Raw genomic sequence first — 17,121 nt, 5'->3', positions numbered from 1 at the left:
GAATTTTTAACAAAAAAAAGTCATTTGATACCCTTGCATTTCCTTAAAGAAAATTTTCAGTTAACAAAAAAAAAAAATTTAATACTTGCAATGCATTTCCTCCAAGCCACGGCCAACAATAAGAGCAGAACTTTGACATGCAGTTATACTGAGGTAAGAAATTAATTCTGATTTTTGCACAGGGCCAAAAACTGACATTTCGGTCTATTTGCATTTTTATTGTCACTGAGATTTTATTATCACTGAATTGACTTTCATTTTGTGAGAAACTTATACTTGGGTCAGATAGCTAATTTTTGTTTAGTTGTCTTTGTCATTAATATTTTTGTGGGAAGGTTACACTTGGCTCCATTTCTATTAAGTATTGTCTTTTAAATTTTCCGTGGGGAGGTTACACTTGGCGACACCCAGTCCAGGATCGTATTTCGTTAAGAATCTTTTGAAAACAGTCAGATATCTGCTCTTATTTGCTTAAATATAATTACAATTTGGCGCAACGCTTCTACTAATTTGTGACTTTCTTTCCTCAGATCATCGGCAATTCGTTGCTCTGTTGTATTTGTGTGTTGATTTTGCATTGTGCTTATTTCCCTTTTTTGTGATTAATTGTGACTATTGTAAAAATGCCGCGAAAGTGTATCGCGAGGTATTTTGAACGAAATTACCGACCTAAACAATGTGACCGATAGCAATTGTGACGCGCAGAGTAGTGATGACAATGCTGTGTTCACTAACAGTCAGTGCGTTCCAACCGCGAATGACGACTTTTACCTTAATGATGAACAAGAGAACTCAATTGTCTGCTCTGTTAATTTGACGACAATTGATGACGCGGGGCGTTCTGTTGGAATGAGCGCTGCCCAGTTTAACACAACCGGATTACTAAATTCACGTGACGAACAGACAAATTTGTCTAATGAAAATGAGCAGGATACACAAATTACGACGGATTTATTTAATTCCGAAATAATGTCTGACAGTGTACATCCGACTGACAAACCTTTTTGTGAATCTCAGAATAACCAAATGGTTATAGAAAATGAGACAATTCCAGATCCGGCATTAATGAGCACAGAGAATAGAAATGCTAATTTTCTATCGGATCCAATTATGGCATTTTTGCTACAAAATTTCAAACAACTTAGTGAACAGAACAAACAACAGAATGAAAATCTCAAACAACTTAGTGAACAGGCCAGACAACAGAGTGAAGATAACAATCAATTTAAAGACAGTTTCAGACAACAGAGCGAAGATTTCAGACAACTTAATGAACAGAACAAACAGTTAAATGAAAAATTAGACAACAATTCGAGACAGCTTAGTGAACAAATTAAAGCCGTTGCCGCGCAGTGTCATGACACTAAGGAACAGTTACGCGAAGAAATTGAGGCTTGTTCAAGAAAAAGTAGCGAAGAAATTAAGTTTGTTGCTCAGGAATTAAGGGAATTGCAAACAGCTGCAACAGAAACACTCAGAGACGAAATTAGCGGAGTCGCTAAACAATGCTCTGAAAAGGTTATACAATTACGCGACGAGTGTAAAGCAATGACTGTAGAACTTTCGCGCACAATGGATGAAAAGATTGACGCGAAATTCGAACAACAGAACTCTCAAATTAACGAACGTCTTAGTCTTCACATACAAAACAGTGATACGCGTTTCCGCAAATTTATTGAGGATCAAAATAAAGTAAAACGTCAAGTAATGGAAACAATCACTGCTCAGAGACAGGAAGACAAACGTAAAATGTTTGCGAAGGCAAAAACGTATGTAGACAACAATATTGCTACAGTGTCCGACGAAATTAATAACATCAAACAGTCGAACACAGAATTACGTGACGAAATTTCCGATCTTAAATCGAAATCAGACACACACACAATAGATATTCAAACAGTGACCGACAGACTCGAACAATTAGAACTAACACAGGATTCCGATGTCGTCAAAGCTGACGTTAGAAAACTGAACGAAACTACACGTAAATTGCAAAACCAGATAAATGCCACTGACACTAAAACCGATGATCAGGTAAAAATACTGACTGAAAAATTTGATGAATTGGCCAGTCGTATTGATGTCATCGAAAGCACTAATGACAATAAATCAGACGATACTTCACCGGTTTCATTTAATCAAACACCGGAATTTCAAAATCTACAGCAGACAATTAATGAGATTGATTCGTCTAATAATACGTTGCGCAGAAAGTTGTCAAGTTTACAACAAGAAGTAACAGAGATGAAAAATATTTCGGTTAATAACACATCACAGCAGACGCCATTATTCGAACATTTGTCAGACTCGTGCAGCGCGCATAATTTGAGTAATCTACAGAGAGTACGGGACTTAGATTCCGAACAACCACAGTTCAATAGATTCTCCTACAATCCTGAACCTGTTCCATCACACAGAGACGATAATTTTGATTACAAACATTTTCTGTCAGTGAGAAAGTTTAAAGTGTTTAAAAACGACAGAACACAGATTCACCCGCTAGATTGCATACAACAATTTAGCTTTGCTTTTCCACCGACTTGGCCCGTAACACATAAACTTGAATTTATTTGCAGTTTTTTGGAAGGCGAACCGGCAACTCGTATGAGGCCGATCGCGAGACAATGTTATTCAGTAGAAGAGGTTCAGAATGCCTTTCTATCTGCGTATTGGTCGAAGACGACACAGCGCGGAATTAAAGATCAGTTAATTAGCTTACCAAATTATGAGGACTCCAATTTTCCCAGTGTCACTCAATTCTTTGAGCACATGGTCCAACAAAATCAGTATTTAAGTGAACCCTATAGTGAATCTGCACTCATTCAATTATGTATCTCCAAATTGCCACGATCATTAAGAGTGTCACTGTTAACCGGTCATCAAAAAGAAAACATTTCGGCATTCAGAGATCTGTTACAGCTCTTAGAAGTACAACAATCTGATTATTCCTTTGTAAACAAAAATTTTTCATACAACAACCAAGGTTAGCAAACTTACAGTAATTACGATCAGGCACGTAATTTCAATAGTAAAAGTAACAGACGTTTTAGGAATGACAACCACCAAAACTTTAATAACAGACAAAATTCCAATTCTCTATACCGTCAAAATTATCGGCAGCAGGAACCATATTTTAGTAACAATAGACGTTTTCCACCACACCAGCATGAAAGTCATCCGGTTAGAATACCGAACCAACAATGTAATACACAAGGTCAACCCAACTTCAATGTTTCGCCGCGTGCACGTATAGTCCCAGATTCAACAAATAGTAACGCACGGCAGCAAAGAAACAGCTACATACAGAAAACACAGTATTTCAATTCCTATCGCAATGCACCGTATAGGAATGATTATTACGACAGACGTAGAAATAATGAGGACAATTTTGAGCGTACATCTAACAACAGTCGGTCTTACCAACAGCAAAATCATCCACAAGAACATATTCTCATGAATGAACCCGTCAGTATGTATCATCCAGAGCATAATACGTCTGGAAGAAGTAATAGAACTGTTCAAATTGTAGAAATGCCACAACATCCTCCTGATAATAATAACACGTCAGATAGAATCTGACTAGATACAGTACAGGACACATCTTCCAATAACACAAGCACTACTTTTGACACGCAAAATGTTGTTCATGAAAATGTTATTACTTTCGACGACATCCGAGACACTCTTTTACAGGAAAGACCAGTTGTTCAGAAAACCATTTCACATCCTGTCATCGAAATTAAAATTGGTTCATCGAAATTTTCAGCAGTAATTGATTCCGGATCACCTATGTCAGTAATAAATGAAGAAACTTTTAACGAGTGTAACAAAGAGAATACCTATCCCACATTACCTTTAGGCAAAACCAAAGTGAAAGGAGCAGTATCAAGTAAAGGTGTAGACGTTAAATTACAGACACATTTATCATTTTGTATTGCAGGTCACACTTTTCACTCAAATTTTTGGATTGTTCCTTTATTGACAACAGACGTTATTTTAGGCACGAACTTTCTGGTACAACACGATGCAGTGGTTGATTTTCAAAATTCTTATTTAATGTTAAAAGATGAAGATGTCCAATTGGCTTTAGAATTTCAGCATTCCTTATTTGCAGAAGAACAAACAATTAACCGCACAGAGGTCATTTCCGCAACACGTAACATGGACTGTAGTTCCACATTGTTCACGGATACGTACGTACATAACTATAATACTCCAGACGAAGCTGAGTACAACGTAATGCAGATGATTTCCGATAAAGTTAAACAAAGCAGTGCAAATACAGACGACGAACGAACGGAATTACATAAAATTCTTTTACAGCAAGCTCCAGTTTTCGACAACATTCCTGGTACTATGTCCGGCTTTATGTATGAATTTCAAGTCAAACAGCACGACACATTTAAAGCAAAGCATTATCCCATTCCATATATCCACCGAGAACAGGTTAAAAAAGAATTGCAAGATATGCTCGACCAAGGAATTATAGAACCGGCAGTTAGTCCATACATAAACCCGCTGCATATTGTTAAGAAAAAAGATGGCTCACTTCGCCTTGTACTTGATTCACGTCACATTAATGACATTATTATTAATGAAACAGATCGACCACAGACATTAGAGGAACTTTTACAGAAATTTCATGGTACTGCTATTTATTCTACATTAGATTTGAAATCGGGATTTTGGCAAATTCAACTTCATCCGAATTGCAGAAAATATACAGCTTTTCTCTGTTTTGGTGACTGTTATCAATTTTGCAAATTACCATTCGGCTTAACTATTTCCTCTGCAGCTTTTATTCGCGGTTTGAACACAATACTTTCGACAGAACTTAAAAACAGAATTACGACGTACGTAGACGACATTCTTATCGCAGAAGCTAACTGGACTGAACACAATATGATTCTTGAACGACTGTTGCAAACTTTTCATGCACAAGGACTTACAGTTAACCTCAGTAAATCGCATTTTGGTAAAACTTCTATAAAATTTCTTGGACACGTAATTTCAGCAGAAGGCATTGCGCCTGATCCAGAAAAACTTCAAGCTCTACGTGACATTACTGTTCCTACAACGAAGAAACAATTACGCAGTTTTTTGGGCTTAATTAACTTTTTTCGCAAATTTATTTATCACTCTGCTTTAGACACACCTAGATTATGCCAATTAGCAGGTAAAAACACTGTTTGGTCATGGGATAAGCAAGCACATTCTGAATTCGTGAACCTGAAACATGCTTTGTTGAATGCTCCACTTTTATCGCATCCAGACCTTACCAGAAATTTTTCCATTGCCACCGACAGTTCCAATACAGCTTTAGGCGTACATATTTTTCAGGAAATTGAAGAAGATGGCTCGACAGTAATTAAAAACATCGCATTTGCAAGCCGCATTTTGTCACCTGCTGAACGAAATTATTCCGTTACTGAACTAGAAACATTATGTGTTGTATGGGCTTTTACGAGATTTCGGCATTTTCTTTATGGGAGACACACCACCGTTTACACAGATCACAGAGCTATACAATTCTTACTTTCGGCTAAATTTACTCATGATAGATTAAGCAGATGGAAACTGTATTTACAGGAATTTAATTTTAGGATTGTTCACATTCCCGGCACACAAAATGTAATAGCAGACGCATTATCCCGTTCTCTCAGCAACAATCAGCAAGACGTAGTAACCAACTTCTGCAAAGCAAATTTCAGCGTCATGTACATTCAGCAAGTTGCATTTGAAAATTTTATTTCATCGTCATTACAAGACATAGCACGAGAGCAGAATAAAGACAACGTGTGGAAACAAATTAAACACCTTTGGCAAGATAAGAATAATGTTACGATTAGGAACCACTACACTGTACGCAATGACATTCTATTCCGCCGCTCTCATCCAGACAGCAACAATTGGTTATTATGCATTCCTGATGAACTGGTTAACAAATTGGTTTGGTATACTCATTTAAGCTACGCACATTACGGAGCAAGAAAATGTTTTCTTATACTGAGACAGAACTGTTATTTTACAAACATGGAAAAACGTATACGACGAGTTTTAGCGTCATGTAAAATTTGCCAGAAAGCTAAGTCAGACACAACTTCACACATTCCTCCATTATATCCCATTGTACCTGTTAAATTAAGACATATGGCCGCAGTAGATATTTTTGGTCCAATTCCGAGAACTAACAGAGGTTTTTGCTACATCTTTGTCGCTGTTGAACTCACTTCAAAATTTGTTACTTTCACTCCGTTACGCAAAGCTACTGCTAAAACTGTTTCGAAAGCATTTGTAAAACATTTTCTATTTCATGTAGGGCATGTGATGAAAGTAATTTCTGACAATGGACCACAATTTCGTTCTGCTATATGGACACGCATGTTACGAGCTAGAAACATTTCTCCGATTTATATATCCAAGTACCACGCTTCTTCGAACCCTTGTGAACGATTAATGAAAGAAATTGGTAAACTGTGTAGAATATACTGCCACAAAAGACATGTTAATTGGGAAACACACATATTCTCATTCCAAGATGTAATTAATTCCATTCCAAATGAATCCACTATGCTATCTCCGTCTGTTATACTGAAAAACGTTGAACCACCAAACAAAATTAAAGAATTAGTAAACTTCCCTACTTGTCGTTGACTAAGACACCACGAAATAATTGACATTGCGCTGAACAACATCAAACGTGCCGCAGAGCGCCGGAGAAGACAACAAAAACAGGTTTGTACACGCCGAGACTTTCACATTGGACAGAAGATATTAATACGTACACACTATTTATCCAGCAAATTAAAAGGTAAGTGCAGTAAATTTGAACTTCTGTACGCAGGTCCATATCGGATTCGCAGCATTCCTCACCCCAATGTTGTACACGTCGAAACTCTGAGAACCAGGAAATCGAAAGGCAACCACCATTGGTCAAATATAAAACCCTTTATTGAGTGAACATACTTTATGATTTATCACGCCGTAATGCTATTTGCTAATTTTTATGAACATTTCTGCAATTATATTCACATGTCTACTTATTGATGATTATCGTATTTTTTCTTGGCAAGTGCCCGGCAAGGTAAGGTTAGCAGGTCGCTCTTCTTGTCGTTACACATCAGACCGTGCATATTTTCCAGATGAACTTACACATTTTTATGACCACTTATGCACTTATATTTATGTGACTACTTATTGATGATTATCGTATTTTTTCTTGGCAAGTGCCCGGCAAGGTAAGGTTAGCAGGTCGCCTTTTTTTTGTCGTTACACATCAGACTGCACATTTTCATTTTTTTTGTGTATAATTGTTTTCCCGTTTTGTTTGTATACATTATGAAATAGGTAAGGTATAACACACACCAGTTGACTTTGACTTTTTTTTCTGCCCTATGATATCTCAACATCGTGACTATTTTTCTTTTTTTTTTTTTTTTGCTGCTGCATTGTGATATTCTGTGTACACTTTTTGCCTATGAACACTGTCTATGCTTTTGACATATTACGTTTTCTGTCATGTTATGCTGTATGCTTAATTGTGTCACCATTAACCAGTCATTATTTAAAGGGTATATGATTTAAATGCAAGACATTAATCTTTGTTCATCAATTTCAGAAAGAAATGATGCGTAAAGGAAATAAATTAAACAGAAATGGGAATTTCACCTACGGAATAAACGAAAGAAGATGCAATAACTTTATGAAGAAGAGTAAATGGATTAGGATTAACAAGCATTAACAAGAATATACTATACACATCGCAGAATAGTAGTCTTAACTAATTTTTTCTTTCAGAATACGAAGCGATTGATGCAAGCTGTCAGACAGAACTACACATCTTAGTTTTAAGTGATGAAATATGCTAGAGATAAGGAATAGTTGTGTGATGAATAATGAAGTGATTTTGGCAGATGATTATGAATGCTGATGAAGAATAATGATGAAGAATATGCTACTATGAATAATGAAGTTTTTTTCTTTTCAGGTGATGATAATAGTGAAGTTATGATAATATGGATAATGAAGTGATGGATAATGAAGTTTTTCTTTACAGATGAGGATAATGTTGAAGTTATGAATTTATGCTATGTAGTTATTTAAGTATTTGTTGCAGTTTGCTTTGACAGTAGGTGTTATATTGCATAGTAGGATGACTGAAGGTTTTGGAAAGGACAGCTATGGAACACATTTTTTATACACATTTCACTACCTGTCAATTCGAAGTTCACTACTTTTCAGCATAGTCTGCGTTTCTTCTTTCAGCTCAATAATCCATTTTGTATTTTTTCCAGGAGAAGCTTTTCATGATACTTACTAAACTTGTTACTTATTATACCTGTTCTAGTACTTGAATTTTTTTTACCCATTTGTGTCTATCATTTATAATGTGATAACCTTGCTACAGCTGACTCATGACGAATGACGTTACACATTTTTCATTTATAGGAACAACCTAGAAGCAATTTTTTCTCTTATTTCTTCTTGCTTTCCCTTATAATTATCCAAAGCAATGCATTGCTAGCACAAAAAAAATGTATTACCAGTCCCACATAATGTCACTAGTTTATGATAATTCTGGATAATACTGATCAGCTCTGAATAGTATGTCACTTGAATAATGACTTCTTAATGATGCAAATATATATATATATATATATATATATATATATATATATATATATATATATATATATATATATATATATAAATTATAATGCTTTGTAACTGGCTAATAACTGCCACTGTTTATTGTAATGAGATTACTTATTATGCCCATGATTATTAATGCTATGATTGTAATTTTATAACTGGCTAGTAATTGCCACTGTCTATTGTAATGAGACTACTTATTATGCCCATGATTATTAATGCTATGATTGTAATTGTGTAACTGGCTAAGAATTACCACTGTCTATTGTAATGAGATTACTTATAATGCCCATGATTATTAATGCTATGATTGTAATTGTGTAACTGAACAAAGATTGCCGCTGTTTATTGTAATACGACTACCCATGATGGCAAATTTAATTTTATGAACATTATTCTGTAATACTAAAATACTTGGTACAGAAATGTTCAATAACTTGAGTATGGATGCCGCAAACTACTTATGTAATCACTACTCAAGACTTGTGTGTTAGTTAATGTCCTTCACCTTCTGACCTAACTACCTGAAACTATTGTAACATCCATTTGTCTTGTCCATCCTCATTATCATGGAGCACTATATTTGGTTTTTGCACTAATTCTACATTGGTGTGCCTCTTAAGAGTGTGGTGTTGACACGACATGCTGTCCACCACCGTAAGCGATGAAGACGTTATTATGGTCCCACTGTTTGGTGTACCTGGAATACTGCAAAATGATAGCATGGAATATTACTACGACGTTTCAGTGTCTTGATACGCTGATAAATACTTCTGGGAACGGAACTGCAGATTGTATCACTTAGTGTTGTGATTCTGTGGAAAGATATGGACTTTCAGTGCAGCTGTGTGCAAACTAAAGTGCTACAACCATGATGCAATCCTTTCCTTTCCTATCCTAATAGTGAAAATCATTTTAACTAACATCATTTATGTTAATGGCCTATACATTTTTTCTCGATTTGTTGAACTCCAGTGCGAGTACACTTGTGTCACTTGTCGACATGATTTTTTGCCATTATGTTTATTTATTGTGAAAATACTAAAGACATTTTTCGATTTGTTCTGAAGTGCAGTATGTGTGCACTCTTGTCATCTATATTGTATATACTTTGTGTGATTTGCTGATTATTTACCCTTGCGTTTATTTGTTATGAAAATGTTCAAAAGTTCTCAGTACATGTGCACTTATATGTTTTCTACTGAACTTCAGTGCCTGTGCACTTTTCTATTTTTCAATATGATTTGTGCCTTTTCTGTATACCTTTTATGATTTCGTGATATGTTTTATGTCATTTGTTACTCATTGTATATACATTTCGTCTTTTGCTGATATGTTCTCCACTGCAGTGCATGTGCACTCATGTCCTTTGTCAACATGATTTTGTTCAGAAAATGCTATAGAATCTTACAGTGCGTGTGCACTTTGTTATTTATCAAATAATTTGTATATAAATTTTTTTGTTTTGCTGATACGCTCTCTACTCATTGTACTTATATTTTGTCTTGTCTGTAATGTTTGGTAATCGGTGCATGCGCACAACATTTCATTCATGTACTACATCTAAATATTTTGTAAATGTTAATTAATTAAAAGAAAAATTTGTTACGATGGCAAGTCCAAATGACTCACCATCGCTGCCAAATTTTTGCCCCCCCAGTGGAGGGTTATGAAAGGCGTATGTACTCGTTGGCAGCGATGACGAGGCATTGTAGAATCTTTGACCAGAGCAGTTGCGCTCGAGGCGCAGTTCAGTCAGTCTGTGGTAGTCTGTCGTCAGTAGTAGCCGAGTACAGTTGCGAGCTAGTGGTTGCGAGTAGCGCGTCGGAGATGACGCAGTCGCGGTCTAGATGCGAGAGAGTTTAGTTATGTGTGAGCGGTCGGCGGGCGTCGACATGCCACTGGTCAAGATTCAGGATGAGGTATATTTTTATTAAATAAGTATTCATGCAGCATTGCGCTCAATAGATAATCTAATGTATATTCATTGTAATTAACTTTCAAGAATCGCCCCAATAATAATTTTGATTTCAAAGCAATTTTTAACAAAAAAAAAAAATCATTTGATACCCTTGCATTTCCTTAAAGAAAATTTTCAGTTAACAAAAAAAAAATTTAATACTTGCAATGCATTTCCTCCAAGCCACGGCCAACAATAAGAGCAAAACTTTGGCATGCAGTTATACTGAGGTAAGAAATTAATTCTGATTTTTGCACAGGGCCAAAGACTGACATTTCGGTCTATTTGCATTTTTATTGTCACTGAGATTTTATTATCACTGAATTGACTTTCATTTTGTGAGAAACTTATACTTGGGTCAGATAGCTAATTTTTGTTTAATTGTCTTTGTCATTAATATTTTTGTGGGAAGGTTACACTTGGCTCCATTTCTATTAAGTATTGTCTTTTAAATTTTCCGTGGGGAGGTTACAACCTCTTGTTCACATTGACGACACTTTGAACAGTGGGCGTTATATTTCAGATGTGTTACGACCCGTGGCTGTACCCTTCATTCGATCCCTGCGAGACCCTACGTTTCAGCAGGAAGGACCGCATGTTGCAGGTCCTGTACGGGCGATTCTAGATACAGAAAATGTTCGACTGCCAGCACATTCTCCAGATCTCTCACCAACTGAAACCGTCTGGTCAATGGTGGCCGAGCAACTGACTCGTCACAATACGCCAGTCACTACTCTTGATGAACAGTGGTATCGTGTTGAAGCTGCATGGGAAGCTGTACCTGTACACGTCATCTAAGCTCTTTTTGACTCAATGCCCAGGCGTATTAAGGCCGTTATTACGGCCAGAGGTGGTTGTTCTGGGCACTAATTTCTGAGGATCAATGCACCGAAACTGCGTGAAAATGGTATCACATGTCAGTTCTAGTATAATATATTTGTCCAATGAATACCCGTGTATCATCTGTATTTCTTCTTGGTGTAGCAGTTTTAATGGCCAGTTGTGTATCTACTTTGTTATCACCTGTTTATACTGTTTTGTGGGAAAATAACGGCAACCTTTCAAAATTTCCATTTGTTGCTTTAATTTTGTACACCAGTGTAGCTCGAAAAGCCTCCAAGAACGTTAATCTGTAACGAAATATGATTTTCATGGTAGGATAAATGCCGTTGGAAAGAAAAAGAACAAATTTTTCCTTTTTCAGGGAAAGAAAAACATCAACATCTGTTTAGACAAAGACTGCTCAACGTTTAATATCGAGAAGTCCGCAAACCGATGGAAGGAGGAGGAGGCCAGTACGCTGCGGTGCTAGGCGCCTACCTTCATGACGTCGTACTGCTGCTGGCTGCAGTCGGCGCGTGGCGGCCCCTCAGGCACGGCGTTCAGCTGCTGGTCGTCCTCTCCCAGCGGCTCTGCTTGCTTCGCCAGCACCAGCGGCGGCGGCGGGGGCGGGGCCAGGTCTGCCGGCGCGGCCTCCGACTCGGCGTCCGCAGCCGCTGGACCGCTGCTGTCGGCGAGCGCCGCCGGCCGGGGGGGCCCTGCTGGCAACAAGCACAGTCCAACGGCTTTCGTTATTTTAATAATCATATGTTACATGCTGTGAGGTGATAAAAGACATGTGGTGCCTCTTACTATCACGTCGGATCTCTTTTTTCCTAGCGTAGTGGAGCAACTCGACGTGGTATCGACTTAGCAAGTCGTTACAATTCCCCTGCGGAAATACTGAGTCACGCTGCTCTGTAGAGGTAAGTAACTACTAAAGTGTTGCCGCCGTTGCAGGTTATTCTGCGTGAACTGATCTCCCGATTATGTCCCATTAATGCTCGACGGGATTTACGTCTGGCGAGCTGGATGGCCAAACCATTTGCTCGAATTGTCCAGCATATTCCCCTATCCAGTCTCGAAGAGCTGTGGTCCGGTGACACGCAGCGTTCTCATACATAAAAATTGCATCTATGTTTGGTAATATGAAATCCATCACTGACTGCAAACGGTCTCCATGTAGCCGAACGTAACTATTTGCAGTCAGTGATCGGGCTAGTTGGACCAGAGAAGCCAGTTCATTTCACGTAAACACAGCTCACACCATTATGGAACCACCATATGGTTGCACAGTGCCCTGTTGACAACTTGGGTTCATGGCTTCGTGGGGTCTGCGTCACATTCGAACCCCACCATCAGCTCTTACCTAATGAAATTGGCACTCTTCTGACCAGGCTATGCCGGCCGGTGTGGCCGAGCGGTTCTAGGCCCTTCACTCTGGAACCACGTGACCGCAACGGTCGCAGGTTCGAATTCTGCCTCGGGCATGGACGTGTGTGATGTCCTTAGGTTAGTTAGGTTTAAGTAGTTCTAAGTTATAGGGGACTGATGACATCAGATGTTAAGTCCCATAGTGCTCAGAGACATTTGAACCATTTTTGACCAGACTACGGTTTATCAGTTGTCTAGTGTCCAACCTTCAACCAGTATGATGACGATCCCAGGAGAGACGCTGCAGGCGCTGTGTTGTTAGCAAAGGCACTCGCGGCAGTCGTCTGCTATCGTATCTAAATTTCGCCGCACTGTCAAAAATGTTGAAATGCGTGTGAAATTTTATGAGACTTAACTGCTAAGGTCATCAGTCCCTAAGCTCACACACTACTTAACCTAAATGATCCTAAGGACAAACACACACACCCATGCCCGAGGGAGGTCTCGAACCTCCGCCAGGACCAGCCACACAGTCCGTGACTGCAACGCCACAGGCCGGCCAGATTGGCCGTGCGTTTCTAGGCGCTACAGTCTGGAACCGCGTCACCGCTACGTCGCGGGTTCGAATCCTGCCTCGGGCATGGATGTGTGTGATGTCCTTAGGTTAGTTAGGTTTAAGTAGTTCTACGTTCTAGGGGACTGATGACCACAGCAGTTAAGTCCCATAGTGCTCAGAGCCATTTTTTGCAACGCCAGAGACCGCTCGGCTAATCCCGCGCGGCGCCGCACTGTCCTAACGGATAAATTCTTCCTATGTCCCACACTGATTTCGGCGGTTATTTCACGCAGTGTTGTTTGTCTGCTAGTACTGACACCTCTACGAAACGCCGCTGCTGTCGGTTATTAACTGAAAGCCCTCGGCCACTGCGTTATCTTTGGTGAGGGGTAATGCCTTGGAAAATTGAATCACTAACGATTTTAGAAATGGACTGTCCCATGCGTCTAGCTCCAACTGTCATTCCACGTTCAAAGTCTGTTAGCTACCGTCGTGTGGTCAGAATCATGTAGGAAACCTTTTCAAATGGTTCAAATGGCTCTGAGCACTATGGGACTCAACTGCTGTGGTTATCAGTCCCCTAGAACTTAGAACTACTTAAACCTAACTAACCCAAGGACATCACACACATCCATGCCCGAGGCAGGATTTGAACCTGCGACCGTAGCAGTCCCACGGTTCCGGACTGCGCGCCTAGAACCGCGAGACCACCACGGCCGGCAAACCTTTTCACGTGAATCACCCGAGCACAAGTGACAGCCCCGCCAATGTTCTGTCCTTTTATACTTCTGTAGGCGATACTACGCCATCTGCATAAGTGCATATCGTTATCCCATGACGTCTATCACATCACATTATAAACTCGTGTTATGTGCACATGTAGCCTGTGACAGTTTACTTATGTAAGTATTCATCGGGGTAATGATGCAAGAAATAAGTTCAATAATTAATGCATTCGTACTATTACATGTCTGAAGATCACTTCACACTTTACCCCATATGCTACATGGTGAGTTCCTGATTATCACACTTTCCACCAAAACAATATGCCAGGATCAACCAAGACGAATTTCCCAAAATAATGTTCGCGCTCGCTTTCCGTAGCATAACTAGACGCTACGTGATTGCCTGTTGTCCTATAAAGATGTCTCGTTGCCGACAGGTTTCTTCTCTGCTGGCCGCAGTCTCAAACAAACTTAAATTCAGTAAGGAGCACATAACGAAGTGGCACATGGGAAGAAATTGAGTGCTGTTAAAAATATAAATATGGATTTTTTTTTGCGTTGCCATCTGATTTTATTTCTATTTGTAAAAGCAAAAATTGAAGTGAGAGGATTCTGATGAACAGAATACGGCGAGAGCCATAACACGATTTCCAAGAACCATCGCTCAGTGGACGAGGGGTCAAAACAAGCAAACACGTGTCTCGGCTTATACGCAAATACTCGACTCATTCTGAGAAAATTGCGATAGAAGTTTTCAAGGTACATTATCTGTCTTTTACCGAATAAATAGTACAACGGAAGCGGTGATACTGTAGCTAGCGTCACTTTTGAATCCCATATTCGAGACCCGATTATTATTGTTATATTGACGTTTCATTTATCTACCCGTATCCGTAGAAGATTACTGCAGGAATATTTTCCATAGAGTATTGAAATTTGTCGTCCTTATTCGTCTAGTAATTGTATTTCTGGTGAATGAATTAAAAAAGAAAACAACAAAAGTATGAGAAATTTATCTGTAATTTTTTCGGTGAAATTCCAGTGGTTTACCGTGATCAAGTGATCCGTTATACGTGATTTCCCGCGAAATTATTGACGACCTGTGAAATCTTCATCAGTTTCAACGAAGTTTCTCTCCCAAGCGGGATTCATACGAACAAATGTCAGTTGGCAAACCTGCCGTCAAGCGATACTCCTAGGGTTCGAACTTTCTACTTTTCGAATATTACTACGATCGGTATCATCCTAGTAACGCACCAAATCTTCCTGAAGAAAAAACGTAAGAATAAAATATAAGAAATTATAGGAACTGACGTAAGAATGAAATATAAGAATCTAAGAATTTAAAACGATTGTAAACCCTGAAACACCATGGACACACATTTTATAATAAACGTATGACGTCGTGAAACCATCCTGTAACTTTACAATTAATATTTGCCACAACTTGATAAGAAATATTGTGTGATAACTTTCTTACAAAAAGGCAGATAAATGAAAAATAAATAAATAAAAACAATAATCCGGTTTCGAAAACGGAGCACAAAAGTGAGATGCCGCCACGCTAGCCATTGTGCGACTTTTTCGGTTGAGATTACCTCGCTCTAAAACGAATTTACATTACGTCGAAACCTTTGACTGTCGTTTCCTCAGAACCGCTGCCGTATCTACGAATAAGCCGAGACCTGTGTTAGCTTGTTTGGAACCGTCTTTAAGTCAGCGAAGTTTCCGAGAAATCCTTTTATGGGACTTGCCGTGTTCTCATCGTGAGAGGCAGTCTACTATCGTTATTCATGGCATAATTCCCGGATGCCATTGATTTCTAGAGCATCGCAAAAGTCTCAATTTTTAAAAGCCACATACGACCTCACAGTTCACGAGATTGCACATAAATGTTTTCCGAGGCAACTTTTAACGATTTGATTAGTTTTTACTAGAAATCGCACTCGGCACAATAAAATGGGTGTTGCTTCACCGGAAATCGGTCGTTGACTTCCAGTGAGTTATCTTAACTGTATGCTGCGTGTTCATTCAGGGCATGCATAATATGGGATCGTAATTTTCACCAACGTCTATCAACAGTAACTGCGGTTTCTGCTTAGTTTTTACTTGTAGACCGGAAGCTACTGAAACTGTTATTACAAGCTGTCAGAGCAACTAAAGTTAGAAGCACAGTTGAATATATATATATATATATATATATATATATATATATATATATATATATATATATATATATATATATATATATATATATATATTTAAAGGGTAAATATAACTGATGAAACTTATGCTCCTTCGCACCAGGTCTCACAGGTGAATCTTTGATGTAGGTATGGGTTCCAGCACGATGCATCTGCTATCTATCCCACTGTTCTCACGCTCTGAGGCCACCCATCGCTGACCTGACGCGTGCGCTTCTCGCTACCTTATAGCGATGTGAATCTTTCTATTGTGAATTTTGTAACTTAGCAATAAAAGGTAATGAATATAGGTGGAGATGTGGCGTAAGCGACATAAAGAAAACCCTTGGAAACAAATTTACTTCCTTCTTCCATTACGATAAAAATTTCAAGAAAGAGACAAACACCGTCTCCTGGGCAAGCCAAACAATGCCTCACGCCAACAGCACGAAGACATAGTGTTGACTGTTCGCAGCCCCACCGCCTTTCTGTCTCCACGCTATCCACCCCGACTTCAGGAGGCACTTTTCAGCCTTCCCCAGGATAAGGACGGTTTTGCCGGAAGATTCTGTCGTTCCACTGGACTGCCTCACATCAACCAGTGGTCAACCGCCCTCCATGACACGTAACCGTACAGACACCGGCAGATCCTGGCTCGGCCCCACTGATACGAAACAAGCTTGGCTTTTGTCCGAAAGTCTGTTCCCCGACGACGCGCTACAGATTTGTCTTCCGCTTTCCATGGCGAGTCATTTTGGGCTACTAGAATATGTGACCAATTTCGTTCCATCCGTGCAACTTGGTCTGCACTGAGCTGCATTCACTGTGGCAACTCTATGGGGCAGCCACGTC

General features: G+C 39.0%; 1 protein-coding gene across 1 annotated transcript in view; it reads right to left on the bottom strand.

The window, feature by feature from the left end:
- LOC126259840 (follistatin-related protein 5-like) overlaps window positions 1-17,121 on the bottom strand; it is a 279,684-nt gene that overhangs the window by 238,551 nt on the left and 24,012 nt on the right. The window contains exon 3 of the mRNA XM_049956931.1: window positions 11,933-12,150. Within this exon, the coding sequence (XP_049812888.1) occupies window positions 11,933-12,150 (218 nt within the window). The remainder of the gene's footprint in view (window positions 1-11,932; window positions 12,151-17,121) is intronic.

Source organism: Schistocerca nitens, chromosome 1, assembly GCF_023898315.1.
Source record: "Schistocerca nitens isolate TAMUIC-IGC-003100 chromosome 1, iqSchNite1.1, whole genome shotgun sequence".
NCBI classification, from domain to species: Eukaryota; Metazoa; Arthropoda; class Insecta; order Orthoptera; family Acrididae; genus Schistocerca; species Schistocerca nitens.
The sequence above is the reverse complement of the archived record's forward strand: the minus strand, read 5'-3'. Positions and strand labels throughout refer to the sequence as shown.